Source organism: Trachypithecus francoisi, unplaced genomic scaffold (genome assembly GCF_009764315.1).
Source record: "Trachypithecus francoisi isolate TF-2019V2 unplaced genomic scaffold, Tfra_2.0 Lachesis_group2, whole genome shotgun sequence".
Classification (NCBI taxonomy): Eukaryota; Metazoa; Chordata; class Mammalia; order Primates; family Cercopithecidae; genus Trachypithecus; species Trachypithecus francoisi.
This window is the reverse complement of record NW_022681465.1, coordinates 19478589-19505178: the sequence shown is the minus strand read 5'-3', so window position 1 is coordinate 19505178 and position 26590 is coordinate 19478589. Positions and strand designations below refer to the sequence as shown.

The following is a 26590-nucleotide window of genomic DNA, read 5'->3' as shown; positions in this document are numbered from 1 at the left end:
ATGATAAACATAGTCTGTACACTGGGTAGAAATAGCAATTTTAAATGTATATATACTTGTCAATCCTGCCTCTAAATAAGCAAATCAAACTATTTTTGAATTGAGAGATTTTATACACTTTTCCAGGTAACTGAAAGAATATTCACATAAAATTTGAGTAATATTAAAAATTAAACATTATGGTTATAAAAATTTACTGATAGACAAATATGCCAACTTCAGATGATGCATTCTTTCAAAATTTGCACAAAATACTGACCAAAAGTATACTGTCTGCTGCGCCACAACACAAGATTGAATAATGTACAAAATCGGCCTCATTTTTCTTTATTACAATAAGTATAGCTAGATGATAATTCAAAGCTATTTCTTAAAAAATCATATTGCAAATAAAGGAATGTACTTCTAAGTAACCTAAGTAACCTAAGACCTGCCAACATGGCCAAATAGGAACAGATCAGTTCTGCAGCTCCCAGCATGACTGATGCAGAAGATGGGTGATTTCTGCATTTCCAACTGAGGTACCTTGTTTGTCTCATTGGGGCTAGTCGGACAGCCCATGGAGTGTGAGCCAAAGCAGGATGGGGTATTGTCTCACCCAGGAAGTGCAAGGGGTTGGGAGTTTTCCCTTTTCTAGCCAAGGGAAGCCGTGACAGACTGTACCAGGAAAATCAGGATGTCCCCGCCTTAATACTGCGCTTTTCCAATGGTCTTAGCAAATGGCACACCAGGAGATTATATCCTGCACCTGGCTCAGTGGGTCCCATGCCCACGGAGCCTTACTCACAGCTAGCGCAGCAGTCTGGCAGCCTGATGGGGAAGGGGCGTCTGCCATTGATGAGGCTTCAGTAGGTAAACAAAACGGCCTGGAAGCTCGAAGTGAGTGGAGCCCACTGCAGCTCAACAAAGTCTACCTGCCTCTGTAGATTTCACCTCTAGGGGCGGGGCATAGCTGAACAAAAGGCAGCAGAAACTACTGCAGACTTAAATGTCTCTGTCCCATAGCTCTGAAGAGAGCAATGATTCTCCCTGCACAATGTCTGAACTCTGAGAACGGACAGACTGCCTCCTCAAGTGAGTCCCTGACCCCTGTGTAGCCTAACGGGGAGACACCTCCCAGTAGGGGCTGACTGACACCTCATACAGCTGGGTGCCCCTCTGACACGAAGCTTCCAGAGGAAGGATCAGGCAGCAATATTTGCTGTTCTGCAATATTTGCTGTTCTACAGCCTCTGCTGGTGATACCCAGGCAAACAGGGTCTAGAGTAGACCTCCAGCAAGCTCCAACAGACCTGCAGCTGAGGGATCTGACTGTTAGAAGGAAAACTAACAAACAGAAAGGAGTAGCATCAACATCAACAAAAAGGATATCCACACCAAAACCCCATCTGTAGGTTACCATCATCAAAGAACAAAGGTAGATAAAAGTCACAAAGATCGGGAGAAACCAGAGCAGAAAAACTGAAAATTCTAAAAACCAGAGTATCTCTTCTCCTCCAAAGGATCACAGCTCCTCACTAGCAATGGTGCAAAGCTGGACAGAGAATGAATTTCATGAATTGACAGAAGTAGGCTTCACAAAGCCGGTAATAACAAACTTCTCTGAGCCAAAGGAGGATGTTCAAACCCATCGCAAGGAAGCTAAAACCTTGAAAAAAGATTAGACAAATGACTAACTAGAATAAACAGTGTAGAGAAGACTTTAAATGACCTGATGGAGCTGAAAACCATGGCATAAAAACCATGTGATACACACACAAGCTTCAGTAGCCAATTTGATCAAGTGGAAGAAAGGGTATCAGTGATTGAAGATCAAATGAATGAAATGAATCGAGAAGAGAAGTTTAGAGAAAAAAATGTAAAAAGTAATGAACAAAGCCTCCAAGAAATATGGGACTATGTGAAAAGACCAAATCTATGTTTGATTGGTATGCCTGAAAGTGACAGGGAGAATGGAACTAAGTGGAAAACACACTTCAGGATATTATCCAGGAGAACTTCCCCAACCTAGCAAGGCAGAGCAACATTCAAATTCAGGAAATACAGAGAACACCACAAAGATACTCTTTGAGAAGAGCAACCCCAAGACACATAATTGTCAGTTTCACCAAGGTTGAAATGAAGGAAAAAATGTTAAGGGCAACCAGGGAAAAAGGTAAGGTTACCCACAAAGGGAAGCCCTTTAGATTAACAGTGGATCTCTCGGCAGAAACTCTACAAGCCACAAGAGAGTGGGACCAATATTCAACATTCTTAAAGGAAAAAATTTTCAATCCAGAATTTCATATCCAGCCAAAACTAAGTTTCATAAGTGAAGGAGAAATAAAATCCTTTACAGACAAGCAAATGCTGAGAGATTTGGTGACCACCAGGCCTGCCTTACAAGAGTTCCTGAAGCAAGCACTAAACAACCTGTACTAGCCACTACAAAAACATGCCAAATTGTAAAGACCATGGATGCCAGGAAGAAATTGCATAAACTAAAGGAAAAATAACCAGCTAACATCATAAAGACAGGATCAAATTCACACATAACAATATTAACCTTAAATGTAAATGGGCTAAATTCCCCAGTTAAAAGACATAGACTGGTAAATTGGATAAAGAGTCAAGACTCATCAGTGTGCTGCATACAGGAGACCCATATCATGTGCAGAGGCACACATAGGCTCAAAATAAAGGCATGGAGGAACATCTATGAAGCAAATAGAAAGCAAAAAAAAGCAGAGGTTGCAATCCTAGTCTCGGATAAAACAGACTTTAAAGCAATAAAGTTCAAAAGAGACAAAGAAGGCCATTACATAATGGTAAAGAGATCAATGCAACAAGAAGATCTAACTATGCAAAATATATATGCACCCAATTCAGGAGCACCCAGATTCAAAAAGCAAGTCCTTAGAGACCTACAAAGAGACTTAGACTCCCACACAACAATCATGGGAGACTTTAACACCCCACTGTCAATATTAGACAGATCAATGAGACAGAAGGTTAACAAGGATATTCAGGACTTGAACTCAGCTCTGCACCAAGCAGATCTAATAAACATCTACAGAACTCTTCACCCGAAATCGACAGAACATAAATTCTTCAACACCACAACGTACTTATTCCAAAATTGACCACATAGTTGAAAGTAAAGCACTTCTCAGCAAATGTAAAAGAACAGAAATCACAACAAACTGTCTCTCAGACCACAGTGCAATCAAATTAGAACTCAAGATTAAGAAACTCACTCAAAACCACACAACTACATTGAAACTGAACAACCTGCTCCTGAATGACTACTGGGTGTAAACAACGAAATGAAAGCAGAAATAAAGATGTCCTTTGAAACCAATGAGAACAAAGACACAACGTACCATAATCTCTGCGGCACATTTAAGGCAGTGTGTAGAGAGAAATTTATAGCACTAAATGCCCACAAGAGAAAGCAGGAAAGATCTAAAATCAACACCCTAACATCACAATGAAAAGAACTAGAGAAAGCAAGAAAGATCTAAAATCAACACCCTAACATCACAATGAAAAGAACTAGAGAAGCAATAGCAAACAAATTCAAAAGCTAGCAGAAGGGAAGAAATAACTAAGATCAGAGCAGAACCGAAGGAAATAGAGACACAAAAAACCCTTCAGAAATTCACTGAATCCAGGAGATGTTTTTTTTTTTTGAAAAGATCAGCAAAATTGTTAGACCACTAGCAAGACTAATAAAGAAGAAAAGAGAGAAGAATCAAATAGACACAATAAAAAATGATAAAAGGAATATCACCACCAATACCACAGAAATACGAACTACCATCAGAGAATACTATGAACACCTCTATGCAAATAAATGAGAAAATCTAGAAGAAATGGATACATTCCTGCACACATATACCCTCCCAAGACTAACAAGGAAGACGCTGAATCCCTGAATAGACCAATAACAGGCTCTGAAATTGAGGCAATAATTAATAGCCTACTAACAAAAAAAGTCCAGGACCAGATGGATTCACAGCCAAATTCTACCAGAGGTACAAACAGGAGCTGGTACCATTCCTTCTGAAACTATTCTAATCAAGAGAAAAAGAGGGAATCCTCCCTAACTCATTTTATGAGGTCAGCATCATCCTGATACCAAAGCCTGGCAGAGCCACAACAAAAATAGAGAATTTTAGACCAATATCCCTGATGAACATCAAAGCAAAAATCCTCAGTAAAATACTGGCAAACTGAATCCAGCAGCACATCAAAAAGGTTATCCACCAAGATCAAGTTGGCTTCATCCCTGGGATGCAAGGCTGGTTCAACATATGCAAATCAATAAATGTAATCCGTCACATAAACAGAACCAAAGACAAAAACCACATGATTCTCTCAATAGATGCAGAAAAGGCCTTTGATAAAATTCAGCAGCGCTTCATGCTAAAAACTCTCAATAAACTAGGTATTGATGGAATGTATCTCAAAATAATAAGAGCTATTTATGACAATATCATACTGAACGGGCAAAAACTGGAAGCATTCCCTTTGAAAACTGGCACAAGACAGGGATGCCCTGTCTCACCACTCCTATTCAACATAATGTTGGAAGTTCTGGCCAGGGGGCAATCAGGTAAGAGAAAAAAATAAAGGATATTTAATTAGGAAAAGAGGAAGTCAAACTGTCCTTGTTTGCAGATGACATGACTGTATATTTAGAAAACCCCATCATCTCAGCCCAAAATCTTCTTAAGCTGATAAACAACTTCAGCAAATTCTCAGGATACAAAATAAATGTGCAAAAATAACAAGCATTCCTATACACTGATAACAGATGAAGGGCCAAATCATGAGTGAACTCCCATTCACAATTGCTACAAAGATAATAAAATACCTAGAATACCTAGGAATCCTGCTTACAAGGGATGTGAAGGACCTCTTCACTGCTCAGTTAAATAAAAGAGGGTACAAACAAATGGAAGAACATTCCATGCTCATGGATAGGAAGAATCAATATCACCAAAATGGCCATACTGCCCATGATAATTTATAGATTCAATGCCATCCCCATCAAGCTACCAATGACTTTCTTCACAGAATTGGAGAAACCTACTTTAAAGTTCATATGAAACCAAAGAAGAATCCTCATTGCCAAGACAATCCTAATCAAAAAGAACAAAGCTGGAGGCATCATGCTACCTGACTTCAAACTATTCTACAAGGCCACAGTAACCAAAAGAGCATGGTACTGGTACCAAACCAGAGATATAGACCAATGAAACAGAACAGATGCCTCAGAAATAACACCACACATCTACAGCCATCTGATTTTTGGCAAACCTGACAAAAACAATAAATGGGGAAAGGATTCTCTGTTTAATAAATGGTGCTGGGAAAACTGGGTAGCCATATGTAGAAAGCTGAAACTGGATCCCTTCCTTACACCTTATAGAATAATTAATTCACGATAGATTAAACTTAAATGTTAGACCTAAAACTGTAAAAACCCTAGAAGAAAACCTGGGCAATACCATTCATAACATAGGCATGGTCAAGGACTTCATGACTAAAACACCAAAAACAATGGCAACAAAAGCCAAAATAGACAAATGAGATCTAATTAAACTCAAAAGCTTCTGCGCAGCAAAAGAAACTACCATCAGATTGAATAGGCAACCTACAGAATGGGAGAAAATTTTTGCAATCTATTCATCTGACAAAGGGCTAATATCCAGAATCTACAAAGGACTTAAACAAATTTACAAGAAAAAATCAAACAACCCCATCAAAAAGGGGCAAAGAGCTAGGCACAGTGGCTCATGCCTGTAATCCCAGCACTTTGGGAGGCCGAGGCGGGTGAATCACAATGTCAGGAGATCAAGACCATCCTGGCTAACACGGTGAAACCCCATCTCTACTAAAAAGCAAAAAAAAAATGATTAACTGGGCATGGTGGCGGGCACCTGTAGTCCCAGTTACTTTGGCGGCTGAGGCAGGAGAATAGCGTGAACCCAGGAGGCGGAGTTTGCAGTGAGCTGAGATTGTGCCACTGCACTCCAATCTCGGTGACAGAGCAAGACTGTCTCAAAAAAAAAAAAAAGTGGGCAAAGGATATGAAGAGACATTTATGCAGCCAATAGACACATGAAAAAATACTCATCATCTCTGCTCATCAGAGAAATGCAAATCAAAACCACAATGAGATACCATCTCACACCAGTTAGAATGGCGATTATTAAAAATTCGGGAAACAACAGGTGTTGTAGAGGATGTGGAGAAATAGGAACCTTTTTACACTGTTGATGGGAGTATAAACGAATTCAACCATTGTGGAAGACAGTGTGGCAATTCCTCAAGGATCTAGAACTAGAAATAACATTTGACCCAGTGGTCCCATTACTGGGTATATACCCAAAGGATTATAAATTGTGTTACTGTAAATACTTATGCACATGTGTGTTTATTGTGGCACTGTTCACAATACCAAAGACTTGGAACCAACCCAAATGTCCATCATTGATAGACTGGATTAAGAAAATGTGAAACATATACACAATGGAATACTATGCAACCATAAAAAAGATGCCTTCATGTCCTTTGTACAGACATGGATAAAGCTGGAAACTGTCATTCTGAGCAAACTATTGCAAGGAAAAAAACCAAATACTGCATGTTCTCACTCATAGGTGGGAACTGGACAACGAGAACCCTTGGACACAGGGTGGGGAACATCACACACTGGGGCCTGTCATGGGGTGGGGAGATGGGAGAGGGATAGCATTAGGAGAAATATCTAATGTAAATGATGAATTAATGGGTGCAGCACACCAACATGGCACATGTATACATATGTAACAAACCTGCACGTTGTACATATGTACCCTAGAACTTAAAGTATAATAAAACAAAAACAAAAACAAAATACATATTGCAAATAAAGGAATGCATTTCTAAGTAAACAAAGATTCCATGAAGAAAAACAAACTTAAATGAAAAAACTAGTTACATGAAATGATAATGTAAATAAGTCCATATCAAAATTTCTAGGAAACGGTTTAGCCATAACTAACAGGAAATTTATAATTTTAAATGCATATAATAAAGAAGATAAAATAATGCAAATTGAAAGCCTAAGCATCATTCTTAAGAAGTTAGAAAAATAAGTAAATTTAATCAAAATGAAATAGAATAACAATTTATGAGATGAATGTAATGAAATGAATCAAAAGAAAACATTCAAAAGTTCATAGCTTAGTTATTTGAAAAGACAGACAAGTCCCTGGTCAGCTGTTAAAGACAAAAGAGAGAGAAATAGAACAAATGAGGAATATTAGGAAAAAATCAAAAGGTGATAACTATAGATCCTACAGATATCAAAAGCCAATTGTGTATGACAATGTCATATTTTACTAAAATTTGAAAGTTTAGACATAATGCATATATTTTTAGAAAAATCTATTCTTGTGTCAGTTTGTCAAAGCTGACACAAGAATAGATTTAGCTGGGCTTGGTGGCTCATGCCTATAATCCCAGCTACTTGGGAGGCTTGAGTGGGAGGATCCCTTGAGCCCTGGAAGTCAGGTCTGCAGCAAGCTGTGATCATGCCACTGCACTCCAGGCTGGGTGACAAAGTGAGACTTCATCTCAAAAATAATAATAATGATGATAATAATAATAATAATAAGGACTGAGACTGATTAAGGTTGTATTTATTAAATTCATTAAATATATAAATAAAAACCTTTCCTTTCCACAAATAAATTCTCTTCTCATGGCTTTAATGGTGAATTCTACTAAAAATTTAAGAAAGATCATGAGAATAATTGTAAAAGGCATTCAAGAGTTCAGAAAAAGGGTGGTAGGACCATTTTTTTAACCCATTTTGTGATGCCAACACAGCCTTAACATCAAAAGGTAAAAGTGGAATTATAGCTCTTCTCTCCACAGTCACAGATATAATAAATGTCATAAATAAAATATTTGTAAACCATGTAAAGCAAAAAAGAATAGTATTTTAAAATGAGATGATGAAAAATAAAAACCCACCTAATCAGGAGAATCCAAAGCATTTGTGAAAATTCAACACCCATTAATAACAGCAACAACAGTGACAATGCTGCTATACACGGGTAGAATTTTTTAACGAAATTAGCAAATTTGCTAAATAACAGGTCAATGTAAACATGTTATTTGGACTTCTCATACCACAAACGATTAGAAAATTAACTTGAAACAGTAGACCATTTTCTATCACATTAAAAATAAGACACCTAAGAATACATGTTACCCTTGTTAGCACTCAACTACTTTCTCTCTAGAAGGCAACTCTTAAAACTTAGGTCCTTTGCCTCAGTGAATCTTTATTCCCATGATATATATATATATATATATATTTTTTTTTTTTTTGAGACAGAGTTTCGCTCTTGTTGCCCAGGCTGGAGTGCAGTGGCATGATCTCAGCTCACCACAACCTCCACCTCCTGAGTTCAAGCAATTCTCCTGCCTCAGCCTCCCGAGTTGCTGGGATTATAGGCATGCACCACCACACCTGGCTAATTTTGTATTTTTGGTAGAGACAGGGTTTCTCCATGTTGTTCAGGCTGGTCATGAACTCCCAACCTCAGTTGATCCACCTGCCTCGGCCTGCCAAAGTGCTGGGATTACAGGCGTGAGCCACCACGCCCAGCTATTTCCATGATGTTTAGATTACTCAGAGATCTAAAATTGGTAAATTAAAAATGTCATTTGAAATGTGATGTAAATAACCAAGCATGGGCTTATGTTTGCATCAGACATTGTTTTGTGACTAATTATAGTTTTAAAAATTCATTTAAATAAGCATGTAAATTTTATTTTTAAATTTCAATGTCATTTCAAAGCTTTAAGGTTAAAGTATATTCTCATAATGTGGCACAACAATGGTTGCTAGTCCAATGCTACCTATGTAGTCTGCTGCAAATCTGGGCCAATAGCACCCAGCCCTTGCTCTTGGCTCAATTGATACTTATTTTCTCTATATGTGAACATCTGCTCCCAAATTTAAAACTCTGGTCTCAGTTTTCTGGCCTATGACCTTGAATTTTTCTGTTGACCTCTGATAGTTTCCACCACTTTCTCATGAGATAGGTTCACTTATCCATTCTCCCTAGGACTTGCTCCATTCTCAATGTGACATTGCTGTTATGGGTCCTCTGTTTTACCCTCTGCATTGACTGCAAAAGCTCTACAGCAGGTCTAAGAAATGATATTATTTCACATTAACAGGTGCTTTCTTCATCTCCAAAAAAAAGACAAATGTCAGAATTTCAGGGCCCTTCCAAGACTGAAATTCTATAAATATAGGACTAAATAAGTTTCAAACTCCTTTAAATATGAGTTATCTTATTCTATGCATATCTTATTCTGTCCTCTAAATATGATTTACCTTATTCTATGCATTCAGTTACCTTGTTCTTATTCTATTTGATACTTTTTGGAGAGGGATGTGTCTCTGACAACTTGCTTTTTCTTTGGTAAGCCTCATTAACTATTTATTTATATAGTATTCCTCCTTTCTTTATGTATTTGTTACTTATTTTCATAAGTGTATTAGTTCATTTTCATACTGCTATAAAGGACTTCCGGAGACTGGGTAATTTATAAAGGAAAGAGGACTTCTAGAGACTGGGTAATTTATAAAGGAAAGATGAACTCACAGAGCATCGTGACTGGGGAGTCCTGAGGAAACTCATTTGTTACTTATTTTCAAAAGTGTATTAGTTCATTTTCATACTGCTATAAAGGACTACCTGAGACTGGGTAATTTATAAAGGAAAGATGAACTCACAGTTCATCTTGACTGGGGACACCTTAGGAAATCTACACTCATGGCGGAAGGCAAAGGGGGAGCAAGGTAGCTTCTTCACAAGGCAACAAGAAGGAGAAGTGCTGAGTGATGGGGAAAGAGCCCCTTATAAAACCATCAAATCTCCTTGGAACTCACTCACCATCACAAAAACAGCATGAGGGAAACCATCATACCCATGATTCAGTTACCTCCACCTAATCTCTCCCTTGATCTATGGGGATTATAAATCAAGATGAGATTTGGGTGGTGACACAAAGCCTAACCATATCATTCTACCCTGGCCCCTCTCAAATCTAATGTCCCTTTCACATTTCAAAACCAATTATGCCTTCCCAACAGTCCCCCAGAGTTATAATTCATTCCAGCATTAGCCCAAAAGTCCAAGTCCAAAGTCTCATCTGAGACAAGGCAAGTCCCTTCTGCCTATGAGCCTGTAAAATCAAAAGCAAGTTAGTCACTTCCTAGGTACCATGGGTCTACAGGCATTGGGTAAATACACCCATTCCAAATAGGAGAAATTGGCCAAAAGGAAGGGGCTACAGGCCCCTGGCATGTCCAAAATCTAGCAGTGCAGTCAAATGTTAAAGCTCCAAAATGATCTCCCTTTACTCCATGTCTCACATCCAGGTCACGCTGATGCAAGAGGTAGCCTCCCACAGCCTTAGGCAGCTCAGCTCCAGTGGCCTTGCAGGATGCAGCCCTTTTCCTGGCTGCTTTAAAGGGCTGGCATTGAGTGTCTGAAGCATTTCCAGGCACACAGTGTAAGCTGTTGGTGGATCTACCATTCTGGGGTCTGAATAACAGTGGCCCTCTTCTCACAGCTCCACTAGGCAGTGCCCCATTGGGGACTCTGTTGTGGGGGCTCTAACCCCAAATTTCCCCTCCACACTGCCCTAGTAGCCATTCTCCTTGAGGGCTCCAGCCCTGCAGCAGACTTCTGCTGGACATCCCGGCATTCTTTTAGATCCTCTGAAATCTAAGTGGGGGTTCCCAAACTTCGATTCTTGGCTTCTGAGCACTTGCAGGCCCAATACCGCATGTAAGCCACGAAGGCTGGGGCTTGCACCCTCTGAAGCAATGGCCTGAGCTGTGTATTGGCCCCTTTTAGCTGTGGCTTGGATGCAGGGCACCAAGTCCTGCACAAAGCAGCAAGGTCCTGGGCTGGCCCACAAAACCAGTTTTTCTTCCTAGGCCTCTAGGTTCCTGATGGGAGGGATTGCCATGAAGACCTCTGACATGCCCTGGAGACATTTTCTCCATTGTCTTGGTGATTAACATACAGCTCCTTGATACTTATGCAACTTTCTGCAGCCAGCTTAAATTTCTCCTCAGAAAATGGGTTGTTCTTTTTTATTGCATTGTCAGGCTTCAAATTTTCCAAACGTTTATGCTCTTCTTCCCTTTAAAACATAAGTTCCGAATTTAAACCATCCCTTTGAAATGCATAAAACTGAATGATTTTAAGAGCACCCAGATTATATCTTGAACACTTTGCTATTAAAAATTTCTTCCACTAGATACCCTAAGTCATCTCTCTCAACTTCAAAGTTTCACAGATCCCTAGCGCAGGGGCAAAATGCCAGCAGTCTCTTTGCTAAAGCATAGCAAGAGTCACTTTTATTCCAGTTTCCAACAGGTTCCTCTTCTCCATCCTCAGCCTGGACTTCATTTTCCATGTCACCATCCACATTTTGTTCAAAGTCATTCAACAAGTCTCTAGAAAGTTCCAAACCTTCCCACATCTTCCTGTCTTCTAAGCCCTCCAAACTGTTCCAATCTTTCCATCTTATCCAGTTCCAAAGTCAATTCCACATTTTTTGGTATGTTTATATCAGTGCCCCACGCTACATGGTACCAATTTACTGTATTAGTCTGTTTTCATACTACTATAAAGAACTGCTTGAGACATGGTAATGTATAAAGGAAAGAGGTTTAATTGACTCACAGTTCAGCATGGCTAGGGAGGCCTTAAGAAACTTAAAATCATGGGGGAAAGCCAAGGGGAAGCAAGGCACCTTCTTCACAATCCTGCAGGAAAGAGAAGTTCTGAGAGATGGGGGATGAGCTGCTTATAAAACCATCAGATTGGCCAGGTGTGTTGGTTCATGCCTGTTATCCCAGCACTTTGGAAGGCTAAGGCAGGCAGATCTCCTGAGGTCAGGAGTTCAGCCTGCCCAACATGGCGAAACTCCATCTCTTTAAAAATACAAAAAATTAGCCAGGCATGGTGGTGGGTGCCTGTAATCCCGGCTACTTGGGAGGCTGAGGCAGGAGAATCACTTGAACCTAGGAGGTGTAAATCGTAGTGAGCTGAGATCGCACCACTGCACTCCAGCCTAGGCAACAAGAGGAAAACTCAATCTCAAAAAACAAAACAAAACAAAACAAACACCACCACCACCATCACCATCATATCTCCTGAGAACTCACTATCAGGAAAGCAGCGTGGGAGAAAGCCACCCGCATGATCCAATTACCTCTACCTAGTGTCTCCTTTGACGTGTGGGGATTATGGGGATTATAAGGATTATAATTCAACATGATTTTAGTGGGGACACAAAACCTAACCACATCGAAAAGGTAATTACTACACTTAGCATTTGACATTACTACACTTCTAATATTTTGATTAAGTTTTGTTAGTTGATTATGTGGTTACTCCTTTTTGCACTTTAAAACACTATACATTTAACTACCATTGTTGCCTTTACCATTGAACGATTTTAGATGTGATCATAAGATAACTGAACTTATTATGCTGTTGCTTGTGTATTTGTTTTCACCTCTTCCACCAAAATAAATTTAAGCTTTAATTGATGGAAGAAAAGATTGTTTGAAAGTGTAGCTTGTGGCACTCACATTTAGACAAATCATTACCAGTGTATGTGCTCTACTTTTGTGATTAACCCATTACAGAGTGAAAAGGCCCAAATCTGTGTTCTTTAGTTTCGTAGTGTTTGACTCCTTTAACCATATATTGAAAACACTTCTGAAGAAATCCAATGCATTCTGAGGCAGAATTGGAATAAGAAACTCTATTTAAACAACAATTGGTGAAATCAATTTTCTGAAGTGTATTTGTATTGCCAGGCTGTGTGACAGTTCCTCTTTCAATGACAATTGCTCTTAGAATTACGGATATTTCTATTATGAATGTTGCACATCTAAACGTATCAGAATGTAGCTATGGCAAAGAGATTGGCTTTTTATGAAAGTTTAAGCCCCATGTAACAGCAGAGTTCAGGTAAATTGTGATACTAATGTAACCTGCAACAATATAGTTCTCTAAGTTAATATATTTTCCTGTTCTGAAAAAAAAAATCTTTTAAGTATATTGCCTGAGAAAAATATTAAAAAGAAAGGCATGCATGCATGAAATTTGAAGACAGTTCCCAAAGTAGAATGAATTAAGAAAAAATTAGATATGCCTAAAGTAGAAACATTGAAAAAATAAAGGGAGTCTATTCTATTTTATGCATATTAAATTTCCTATGTATTCCTTCTTTCATTGTAAATAAACGTACAAAAATAACACATAAAAGAAATTTTGTTGCATAACATTATATGCTTCCGCCACATACGATTATTAACCATATAACTTTGCATGAAAAAATTAACTAGGTCAATAGAGATTCTTTACTGTCAAAAATCAAGCTCATTTAAATAACAAAAGTTGATGTTATCAAATAAATGTATGCAGATACTATTAAAGATTATATTGTGAAGCAGATGCATTGATTAAACAGGATACTATGTCTTTTTAAAAAAATTGTTTTGATTGAGAGGTTACATGGGCATTTTTTTTTTTTTTTTTTTTTCTGAGATGGAGTCTCGCTCTGTCGCCCAGGCTGCAGTGTAGTGGCGGGATCTTGGCTCACTGCAAGCTCTGCCTCCCAGGTTCACACCATTCTCCTGCCTCAGCCTCCCGGGTAGCTGGGACTACAGGCGCCCGCCACCACACCTAGCTAATTTTTGTATTTTTAGTAGAGACGGGGTTTCACCACGTTAGCCAGGATGGTCTCGATCTCCTGACCTCGTGATCCACCCGCCTTGGCCTCCCAAAGTGCTGGGATTGATTGAGCCTCTAGTGTATGCATTACTCAAAAAGTGAACATTGTGCTCAACAGGTTATTTTTCAACCCTCTCCCCTTCCCACTCTCTGCCCTTTTGGAGTCCCTGTTGTCTATTATTTTCATCTTTCTGTTCATTTGTCCCCATTGTTTAGCTTCCATTTATAAGTGAGAACATATGGTATTTGTTTTTCTATTTCTGAGTTAAGAACATTCTTGGCCAGGCATGGTGGCTCACACCTGTAATCCCAGTATTTTGGGAGGCCAAGGCGGGCAGATCACTTGAGGCCAGGGGTTCTAGACCAGCCTGGCCAACGTGGCAAAACCCTATTTCCACCAAAAATACAAAAATTAGTTGAGCATGGTGGCTCACACCTGTAATCCCAATTACTCGGTGGCGGAGACACGAGAATCACTTGAACCCAGGAGGTGAGGGTTACAGTGAGCTGAGATTGAGAGGCTGAGCTTCTGGTACCCCAGCCTGGGTTACAGAGTAAGTCTCTGCGAAAAAAAAAAAAAAAAAAGAAAGAAAGAAAGAAAGAAAGAACTTTCTTTTTAAAATATAAAATGCTTAAGCCAAGCAAGTTCATTTGCCAAATCTAACATTAAGGTATTAGATTAGAAAAATTTTATATATTTGTGATACTGACTTTTCCCTAATAAAGTACTCTAGTATTAACATACAATTGAAAGTATATTTTTAAAAGTGGATACATTTATTTGTAAATATCAAAAATACTCCCTGGTAATTATTTATAAATAGCAACTGTCTATTTTTTTTTAACCTTTGCTTTTGTAATGTAGACTAAATTTGTAATATCATTTATTTGATATCTTTCAAAATAAATAAACATTCTATGCACTAATTAGATCATGTAAATATGATAAATAACATTTGTGTTCTATTAGAAGACACGGGAATCAAAAAAGATTGTTAGGGATTTTACATTACTAAAGCAATTGGACAAAGAGATAGCAAGGTAACACAGTGCCTATAAATCACAATTTTGACAAACAGATAGAAAATACTGATGATGGAAGCCTGGCAATTATCTGGATATCTGCCAGAAGTTTATAACTTCTAAAAATCATAAATATGTTAACTTATCAAGTATTTTTTCTAAAGAAAGTCTAAGGTAACAATGAATGCAAATTCTATTACCTAATGAAAGAGACAAGGTGATTTGTAAAACAGAAAAATTGAATGTACCAATACAGAGCACAGACCAAGCAAATATGACAGAATTTTGGACGAAGTCAGACTAACGTTCTAGGTTTTGGCAACATTTTTTTTTCAGAAATATGATTAATAAAAATTTAAGCTTAGATACATTATCAACAATTCTATAAGAGTTCCAGATGATTGGGACATTGTTAAACAAAACATGATAATCAAATCCTCATTTTTTATGTAGAGACCAGGAGTTTCTCTCTTAAAAGAACACAATTGTCATATGTGAGCTTTCTGTTCAATTTGCATTTAAAATCATCTGTAAAAAAGTGAAAAAGATGCCTTACAAACACAATAGAATATGAATTATATCAGAGTTTAACAGATATAGTAAGCTCATATTTGTAAAAATATTAAGAAATAATTAAAATGATTTATATACTAACTTTGAAATGAATAATAAATAAAACAATAATCCCACAGCAGTGATAACAGAAACCATAAACTAGCTCAGTTAACTCAAAGGAAATGTTCTTCACCAACCTAATCCAAAATTCTATTATTGGATAAAAATAAACTATAGTTTATTCTCAACGTATGTATTAATAGTAAGACTGTGATATCCTTTTAATCCAAAAATCAGATCTTATAACTCTTCTGCTGAAAACTTTTTTGTTCTGGATAAAAAGTAAACTTGCAAATGTATCAGTATGTTATGAGGTATGGTGGAGAAAATAGGGTCACGCACTGGAGAATCACTAAAATTCAAGAGCAAGGAGAGAGAACATTTGTTTTATAAAAAAGGGGAAAAAGGAGAGGTAACATTATATATTTGTATGTATGGGAGGAAGTGATGGAGTATGTGATGCCTGCTTACTTTTTTAACTCTTAAAAAGCTTAAAATATTGACATTTTATTTCAATTGTATATTAAGTAACTAATGTGTAGCCATTGTACACATTAAGTAACTAATGTGTAGAACATTGAGGTATGTTCCTCAGATGAGGCAGCATTGGAATGGTCACAATGTATCTGATTATCCATCAATGTATCCCCCAACTCCAAGTGAAAACAAGGGGAAAAATAGTCTATGCAGAGACTAGTTGTACTTCAAATGAAAAAAGAAAACAATAAGATTTTCAGCTTATAAATAAATATGGAGGGAAATTGAGAAGGATAGAGACTTATTTGGAGATGGAGGCAGGGGTAAGGAGCACATAGGATCTTGCTAAACATGTATCTTTCGAGCAGTGATGGAAAGGAGGTGAAAGAGTGAGCCCAGTAAACATAATGAGGAAGCTGATCCCTTTTTATATCCTCAAGTACTTTCTTCACTGTCACTTCATGAAAACATAGGCTTTTCTGGTTTTACTCTCACTCACCCCCACTTCTCAGTACTTTTATTTTCCTCCTCATCTTTCTTACAAACTAATGGGTTCAGAACATGGAGAGAAATTTAGGTTTTAACTGTGATATTCTTTGGTGAATTACCTCCCTTGTAAAATATTGAACTGGTTGAAATTAGGTATAATGTTCTAAGAAATGATATTAGTTTCTAAAACGGACACATTGTATGTCAGAAGCAGGAAATACTATTTTCATAGCACTATCTTCTCGCTCTTTGTTTCTTGTTTTTCTAGGGAAAGGGTTGAATGAAGACACTTAAGCATTCCAATAATAATTTTAAAAAAAGAGGAAAATATCTTTTTGTCTGTTTATTTTGATATTTATTTTTTAAGAGCCGACTGGCCACCCTTATTGAAATTCATGTTCGTCTCTTGGGCCACCATAAATTCTAACTTACTCTGCTTTTTAGTGTACATTAAGTCCAGATTCTGAAGAATTGCTTTCTCCTGAGCACTAGAGAGGAGAAGTTATTCGTAAATCACTGAGGGTCTTGTTTCGCCTCTGCCATTATTTTAGAGATTTGGGGCACATCACCATCCTTCCAGGATTCAGGCTCCTCGTCTGTAATATATAGGGACTAGATCATGATCTTAAAGGCCTCTTGAAAAATAATAAAACCAAGACTCCATTGTTCTTGCATTTACTACTTAGACCAACATACACTGATCAGCTGTTCTGAATCAACACTGGGATGTTTATATTTGTGCAAACAATATTTTATTTCTCCTCCAACAGGTGTTCATGTGAAAACATTGCATCGAATTGACCCCACAGTACCATGGCCGATTAAGGAAAACATAAAATCAATGTGTGTGCATTGCTAGAAAATAAAGTGTGATGGATGTTTAGAAATTATATACCATGTTTTTCCTAAAATCGAATGTAGGATAGAGCAATTTAATTCATTGTTTTATGACTGAATTTGAAAAAAATAACTCAAGTTGGAAGAAAAGATCTTCTAAAAATATTTTTTAACAGAAAGAATACAATGTAATTAAAATCAAGAGAACATGTAAAATTAAATTTACTGTTTACTGTTTGTCTTTTCTTTAGGTTATTCACACCATCAGTGCCACTGATAAAGATGATTTTGCCAATGGGCCAAGGTTTAACTACTTTCTTGATGAACACTTGCCTGTAAATCCAAACTTCACTCTGAAGGACAATGAAGGTGAACATATATACACATATTTATTTATCTATGTGGTTTCTGCTTTGACCTTATATGTAGTAGGCTTTATTCTTATATACTCACAAACATCTTGCAAATCAGCATTCAAAGTCAGTTTGATGCTACTGTGTTATGATCTGTGAATAGCTTGTATTTAAAATTGAGCCATATGTACAAATAACTTTCACTGAATTTATTCAGAAGCATCTCTTTAAACAAGAAATGTACATGTAATATGCTCTTGGGCAAATTTTAAGAGAAATCTTAGCTGACAAACTTGTTTATGAGAGCTGCTGCTACTGCTTGGAGGTAGAAAATATTCAAATTAGGAAAAATGAAAAATGTATCCTAGAGACAGTTACTAAAGGAAATGCAATGCTTGCAATCATCTTGTATGAGCAAGACTATCAAGATGTGCTGTACAAATTATATTTCCTCTTATTATGAGCATTGTCCAAAATATACGTAGAAAGATATGCACAAGTATGCAGAGTATTTTGGAAATTTTTGAATCATTTTTATTTAGCCTTCTGTATTGTGTGGTTAAACATAATCCCATAATTTAGTAACTACGGAAGTTCCTTCATTATTTAGATGTCCTCTTTGGTACATTTCTCAAGGTTCCATGTAAGTCATTTTTCATACCTTAGGGAAACATTAAGCTATACGGTATGTACAATTTTCTGATTAGGATCAACTTTTTCTTTCTCCAAACTATATATTTGATTATGTTTATGTGAATATGCTGCTATTTGGAATTTAACAGTTGCCTCAGAATGACATGAAGAAAACAGTGGCACATACATTTTCAGTAAACATTGAATTCCCTCTCTCTTTACTTCCGGGAGAAGATTTTCAAATGCAAGTTACTAAATGACAACCTACTAAAAGCGTTTTTCCCATTTTCCCTAAACATCTTTAAATATAAAAAAGGATCAAAATGTACACAAAGCCATAAGATTTATATGAACATTTAAAGCTTAATTGTCTCTCACGTTTTGAGTGGCCCTCGGTCAGCTCTGCTTATGGGAATAAATATTTCTGCATGTTAGTGTATGACAAATTGCATTTAACTGACTATTGTACATTTACTTACATTAGAACAGGCTGTCTTATAATTCAAATATACTTAGTATGATTAAATATGTGAAACTCGTGAAAAAAATATTTTTCCATATTTCAAAGAATTGTATAATTTGGCAGAGGTTATTTAATTTGCTTCCTTAAGAGATTGGGATCATATGTTGAGCCATGCACTTATGTTTCAGTTGCATTTTTTTCTATTCCAATAAAAATTTTATATTTTAAAATAATTTAAATTTGATAACATATTCGACTTAGATTTGAAGCTATTTAATCCACATATGTATAACTCTGAATGTACTTTAGAAAAACAGAATACTTTTGCTATTATTGAATCCCACATTCTTTTTTTTTTTTTTTTTTCTTTTTTGAGAGGGAGTTTTGCTGTTGTACCATGCCTGGCTAGTTTATTTTGTTGTTGTTGTTGTTTGTTTTTTTTAATTATTATTTTTAGTAGAGGGTTTTACCATGTTGGTCAGGCTGATCTCAAACTCCTGACCTCAGGTGATCCACCCTCCTTGGCCTCCCAAAGTGCTGGGAATACAGTCATGAGCCACCGTGCCTGGCCGAATCCCACATTCTTAATGAAAAGTTCTTCATACAAGATTATTATAGCTGGAATTTGTGAATTAAATTATTTATTTATTTATTTATTTATTTTTGAGATGGAGTTTCGCTCTTGTTGCCCAGGCTGAAGTGTAATGGTGTGATCTTGGCTCACTGCAGGCTCCACCTCCTAGGTCCAAGTGATTCTCCTTCCTCAGCCTCCCAAGTAGCTGGGATTACAGGTGCCCACCACCACGCCAGGCCAATTTTTTGTATTTTTTAGTAGAGACAGGGTTTCACCATGTTGGCCAGGTTGGTCTTGAACTCCTGACCTCAGGTGATCCTCCTGCCTCGGCCTCCCAAAGTGCTGGGATTACAGGTGTGAGTCACCGTGCCTGGCCACTAATTACCTATGGTATTTGAAATGTCTTAATTAAGTGATTTGACAACATTACTAGTGTCAGAACTCACATATAGGTTTTCTCCTAAAAAATATATACACGCTTTTAAAAGAGTTTGTGTGCACAGTTTTTAACATTTAACTATACAAATGAAGTTTACATCAGCTACACCAGTTCAGTGTGAGAAGTCTGTGGATGGTCGTCTAGTGGTAAAGGTGTTTAAAATTTTTGTAAGAATATTTTTACAATTTTTGAGTATAGAAATTATAAATAACAAGAATAATTTCTCTCAGATAGAAAAAAACAGCAATTGTTTTGGATGGAAATATTAACACATAGCTGAAAACATGTACTTGAGTTAACAGTCTTGGCTGTCCTCCATAAATTCAGCCCCTAAACCTCCTGAGACTCAGTTTTTAAGTCCATTTTCCATGATTACAATCACTGACTTAGTACCCTTGGGAGAATTAATAATGCCATATATAAATATATTAGAATCAAATGATCTTGCCTCCACAGACAAAGCAATTATAGATAATAATGTATAAAGATGAAATTAAAAATAAAATAGCCCTACCAAACTATATACATACATGCATATACACATGCTTATATACCTACATTTACTTATGTACTCTGGAGATCAACAAAAATGAAAATACAGTAGAATTAGAGTCAGAAAATACAATGGAATAAAAGTCAGAAAATGATGGACTGCAAGGTCTTGTGTGCTTGGGCTTTGTGTTATGTAAGTTAATTGACATTCACACGTCCATCAAACATAAAAAAAAAAAAAAAAAAAAGACAAAAAAACTGGAAGAAAATTTATCATGTTCTGTGCCTATGTAAGTTAACTGACATTTACAAGCCCCCAGAATATAAAGAAAGAAATTTAGAAAAAAATTATTACTTTCTGTGCCCACTTCTCACATGAAAGTCCATAGTGAGGGAAACAACAGAAATCAGACATAGCCCCCAAACCAGGACGAGCGATCAGGGAGCCATTGGTTTAGTGACATCTCCCAAATTGCTATATGGCAAAAAGCAAGGGCACAGAGATTTTTCAAAAAAAGAGAGAGAAAGAGATGCTTATTGTTGTTCATGATAAGCCTGAGAACCAAAAATTTAAAAGATAGTGAATGAATTGAGAAAGAAATCAGAAAAATGAATTTACTCGAACTAATGAAAAATGCATAAATGATAAAAACGCTTTTGTAATTTCAAAATACAGAAATAAATTAATAACATATTTACAAAAAGATAAAAAATTGGTTAGACAAAATGAGGCAAATAAATAAATTTAAAGAAAATATGTATAAAAATAATTAGGAAATTCATATGAAAATAAAATTATAGTTTTGGCATATATAGAGAACTATACAGAACCACATAGAGATATGTGGAAATTTAATGGTATATATGTAGCTATACACATATGTTCAGAAATTTTAATTTTAATTATATATGCACACATGTGTATATATAGCACATATATTGCATATATAATTATAGCTATTGAACAACTAGAAACTTCATAGAATTTTATAAATAGTACAATTGAAATCTATATTTGGGAAAGATGCACATCAAATTCAAAAGAGTGATCAAGTTTAGATAGAAAAGAAGTGGGATCAGATAGAAAGCAAGGACTGTAAGTGTAATGTCTTATGTCTTAAAAAGAGATCTGAAACAGATGTGGCATAATAATGTGTTTCAAATCTAAGTGGTAATATTTTCTTTTAATTTCTACATGAGGGACAGAGTTCACTAAAACAAGTTTAGCATGTTTCCAGGCACAAAATTGGAGCTCACATATTCATTCAACCAGCGTGCGTGTAAACACTATTCCTATAGGTTTCTATGGCAAGTGATGATCTCATTACAGGTGTAGTCAGGACCTACTTCTTGCTCTCAAATGGAATTGAAATGGAACAAAGAATAAACATGCTGCTCAACCGTCTTGTGAGAGATGTGTCTGTCCTGGAATGGGGAATTACGATTAGTTCCTAAAGACGGAGATAGATAACCTGACAACTGAATGATGAATGAAGCTTAACAAAAAAAGAGGGAATGGTTAAAATTCATAGGCAGGAAGTTTATCTAGCCTAAAGGCCCTAAGGTATGGGGAAGAGTAGCAGAGTGAACTTAACAGACTGACTAAAGTTCCATATAAAGTCAACATAGGTATTGAAAGTGGAAATTAAAGTTAGAGTTGGCTAGAGAGGCAATCTATAGCCAGCTTGGTTTCTTAATCTGTGAGAAGTCAATCTCCATTTTTGTTTCTTTAAAAAAGTCAATCATAATTTCAATGGAAGATATGGAAACTAACTTTTTAACAGGAGTGATGTAGTATGATTTCTAAAGGAGTATTTTGGTTGATATGTAGATAATGGATTATGAGCAGAGAAGTACAGTGGTGTCAATCATCTTTAATTGTAACTATTGTAAAATACCTTAAGACTCTGGAACAGTTTCCCTTTGTGAACAATAATACCAGAACTTCTTCGATCTTTAATTCTTCTCCTCAGGATATTTATGCTAGGGCACAATTTCTCATGAAACTCTTGCATTTCTTCATGTCTTGCCAGCAGGGGCATTAATTTTTTATTTTCTTCCAGACTATCTCTTCTGCAAAGTTTGTATAACAATCAGCCTTAGAAGATACAGTGTCTTCCTTAGGTTCAAAAGACTTATTTATTTGATGTATAGTATTAATAAGGGTAATGATGCTCTCTGATACAGAGATTGGGCATGTATTTTTACAATTCTTTATCAAACATCCAGGCTCCGTAAATTTAAGATTCCTTAGCTGAGGCACAAACCCACTGCGTGCTCCACAGCACCTGGGGCCTCCACATCACTCCGCTTCACCTTAAGGTATAAGGAAACAAATCTGAAGGAGAGGTTATGCTCCTTGCTGTGATATAAGTAAAAAAATCCTTTGTCTTTGACTCGGGAGGCTTGTGTTTTCTTCAGGCATCTATAACATTGCATCAGGCTAACTGACTAGCATGTAAGTAGGTACTATCTCAGCTCACATGCTTTACATTTCTTGACACTTTATGGAAGTAACTCCTACTAGTAACTATTGTAAAAACACCTATGTGCTTATTATACCTTCTTAATGTATGCATTCTAAGTTCATACCAGAGAATACTTTAGCAGTATTTATGCCTAGAATTACATAAGTTAGCTAATTTCCTTATACTAAGAAGATCTTCGCCCATCTATACTCTGATGAAATTCTCCTATTTAATATCTAAATATGCTTTGCTAAATAACTAAATGTAACATGATGTTCCATGTTTTTCTCAGATCTTTCCCACTCCCGTGGGATCTTTCCTGATATACATTCTAACCCTCTTGAATTTGGAAACTGATAATTCACCTGAACATTGCAGAACAAATGTCTTCTTTAATGTTCCGTCATGTTTATTTTTAAAGTTTCTTTATTTTTGGACCTAGTTTTTATTACTCACTGTGACATGTGCTGGGAATATATTGGTGGAAGTGCTAGCATGGAGCTAATGAACTGCTTAAAGAAGCAAAAGTCCTATGAGAACAAATACATCCATTCAAAGAAAATCCGCTTTGGTTGATATCCATTTGATTATGTGATAGACGTGTAAATCACTAGTGAAATTCTTTATTTTTAACATTCTCTTTAGCTTTCTATCTTAATGATTTTACAATCATTGTCAGCCTTTCTAATATCTAGAACAAATGCCAGTTTTTTGTGTGTTTGCCTTTTTTGTTGTTGTTGTTCTGGTGGGGGTAGGGGAAAGGGGAGACAGGACTGGGACACATGGTCTTATTTCTTAATATATCTAGAATTTTTTGATTGAATGACACATGTTTTGTGCTGTTATAGTGGAACACCTGAAACTGAGAATTTGTATACAATAAAAATTTATTTCTCACAGTTCTGGAGGCTGGGAAGTCCAAGATCATTTGTTGTCTGTAAGGGCCTTGTCTCTGCTTCCAAGATGACACCTTTGGACAGAAGGAACACTTTTCTTTCTTTCTTTCTTTCTTTGTTTGAGAAAGAGTCTCGCTCTGTCGCCCAGGTTGGAGTGCAGTGGCGCGATCTCAGCTCACTGCAAACTCCACCTCCCAGGTTCATGCCATTCTCCTGTCTCAGGCTCCCAAGTAGCTGGGGCTACAGGTTCCTGCCACCACGCCCAACTAATTTTTTGTATTTTTAGTAGAGATGGGGTTTCACCGTGTTAGTCAGGATAGTCTGGATGTGACCTCGTGATCCACCTGTCTTGGCCTCCCAAAGTGCTAGAATTACAGGCATGAGCCACCACACCATGCCAGGAGCACTTTTCTTTATTAGCAAGACAATGGAAGAGAAAAAAATCTCACTCCTGAAAGCCTTTGTTTGTTTGTTTGTTTTGAGATGGAGTCTCACTCTGTTGTCCAGGCTGGAGTGCAATGGCACAGTCTTAGCTCACTGCAACCTCTGCCTCCCAGGTTCAAGTGATTCCTCTGCCTCAGCCTCCTAAGTATCTGGGACTACAGGCACTTTCCACCACACCTGGCTAATTTTTGTATTTTTAGTGGAGACAGGGTTTCACCATGTTGGCCATAGTGGTCTCGAACTCCTGACCTCAAGTGGTCCGCCCACCTTGGCCTCCCAGAATCCTGGAATTACATGCATGAGCCCATGTGCCCAGCCTGAAAGTCGTTTTTACTGTGGCATTAATTCCTTCATGAGACAGGAGCTCTCAGGACCTAAACACCGCCCATTAGGCCCCACCTCCCAACATTATTGTGTCAATGACTAAGATTCCAACACATGAATTTTGGACGGGACAGAAACATTCAAGCTGTAGTACTAACAGAAGATCAAATAATAATATATTTCTCCAGAGAGTATTCACCATTTCTCTGGTAAGCAATTAGAGAGGATTATATTCACTTTAATCCACTCGGAGTCTGAACTGAGTCACGGCTGATTTGCAGTTTTGTTTAGTTTCAGTTTGTCTCTGATTTGTCTCTATTTCCAGAGGATGACCCTCCAGGGCTCTAGACTGAGAGCCTCCTTGTGCACTCGCAGTAGTCCTTAGCTATAATCACTGTTCAACACCAAGTTATAACAAAAAAGCTTTTCTTTGTCTTCCAGGGCTTTTCAGCTTAGAGATTTAGCATTCTGTTAAACTTCCAATTTAACTTGCAATTTAAATTTTAAACATAACGAATGTCTTTAGGGAAAATCAGCCCCGTCCCTCAATTTCCAATTTAATTGCAGATTCAGGAAACTTCCAAAAGCTCCCCTAGTTTCTCTGTCCCCAGCTTAGAGTCTCAGCCTCTTGTTAGTTCCTAATGTAAGTAAATACCTATAGAAGAAAGGATGTTTTGCAACCAACAGTTTTTATCTCCACAGTTTTTCCTTCTCTAGAATATTAACTCCTCTACTTGTCTCGCTTCAGCAGTTTTCTGATGCCTATAAATGGAGATATTCCTTCCTTCCTTCCTTCCTTCCTTCCTTCCTTCTTCCTTCCTTCTTCCTTCTTTCTTTCTTTTTTTTTTTATTCTTGACAGTTTCGCTCTTGTTGCCCAGGCTGGAGTGCAATGGCGCAATCTCGGCTTTCCGCAACCTCAGCCTCCTGGGTTCAAGCGATTCTCTTCCTACCAAGTAGCTGGGATTACAGGCATGCGCCACCACGTCTGGCTAATTTTGTATTTTTAGTAGAGACGGGGTTTCTCCATGTTGGTCAGGCTGGTCTCAGACTCGACCTTAGGTGATCTGCCCTCCTCAGCCTCCCAAAGTTCTGGGATTACAGGTGTGAACCACCACGCCCAGCTGAGATTTTCTTGGTATTTTAAGCTTCTCTCTTTGTTTTTAGTGGGAGAATTGGTCGATCAAAGACTGCATATTTTACCTAGACCTACATTTTATACATGAAGAACCATTTAGGAAAACTTTCATTAAGTGATTGGGCATAAACGGAGCTTCAGAGAAAGGATACTGTTCAATGATAGTCTAATCATCATGAAGATGATTGTTGCCTTGATATTCCCTTAGATGCTACAGCTATTCTTTCAAATTTAATTAAAATTGGGTTAGAACCCCATCTTATGTACGGAGCAAATTCAAGTTTCTTTCCAAAATTTCTGAGGATTAGTCACCATTTCAACCAATATTCTCTGTTTCTCAGGCACTTGTTGCCTCTGTTACTTTTACATGCCTGCTATGTATCCTCCCTTCCCAAAGAATTATATTCTCACAGTACAAACTATTACTGAAAGTTTGAGTGTACAGACTGCCGGGAAAGGAAAGGCCAGCTTAGTAGCCATCTGAAAAAGAATATCAGGTGACAGAAATTATAGCCTAAGAATTGATTTCCAACTCATTCTCTCTTCCAAAACTTAACTGGGATAACATGGACAGCTAAATAAACTTGACCTGTGGATAGATCCCCAAAGTCACCTCCAAGGCAAAGAGACTTTGAGATTAACAAGAAGATATTTAGATGCTGGCTCAATTCTACCTACTATCCCTTACTATGTTGGAGGAATCTCTGGGAATCAGAACTCAAAACGCTTTTCTTAGAGAAAGATCAGAGGACATGGCAGGGGTCAAGTTAGTTGAAGGACAGAGGCAGTTATTGTGAATTAGGACATATTAAAACATGATTATATAAGTGAGACTTTTTGAGCTAACATGAAAATACTGTCAATTTAAAAAAATCTGGTAAGGTGATACAATTCAAATGAACACTATTACAAACTACATCAGTGAGCAGAAAGTTCAAAAGGGGAAGCAAATAGAATGTTTCAGAGTGAGACTCTAGAAACAGCTTGCTACTGTTTGAAACCTTGCTTCTCTGCTAATTATAGGTGAAAATATGGCCACGACATTATGTTCAGGGTATCTCTGTTTTTTCTTTTGTAAAATGGAGATATATAGGCAATTATTATTTT

General features: G+C 37.2%; 1 protein-coding gene across 2 annotated transcripts in view; it reads left to right on the top strand.

The window, feature by feature from the left end:
- The window catches only part of CDH18 (cadherin 18), a 780971-nt gene that overhangs the window by 732857 nt on the left and 21524 nt on the right, over positions 1-26590 (top strand). For both annotated transcript variants that reach the window (XM_033178841.1, XM_033178840.1), the window contains exon 11: positions 17513-17630. In XM_033178841.1, the coding sequence (XP_033034732.1) occupies positions 17513-17630 (118 nt within the window). The remainder of the gene's footprint in view (positions 1-17512; positions 17631-26590) is intronic.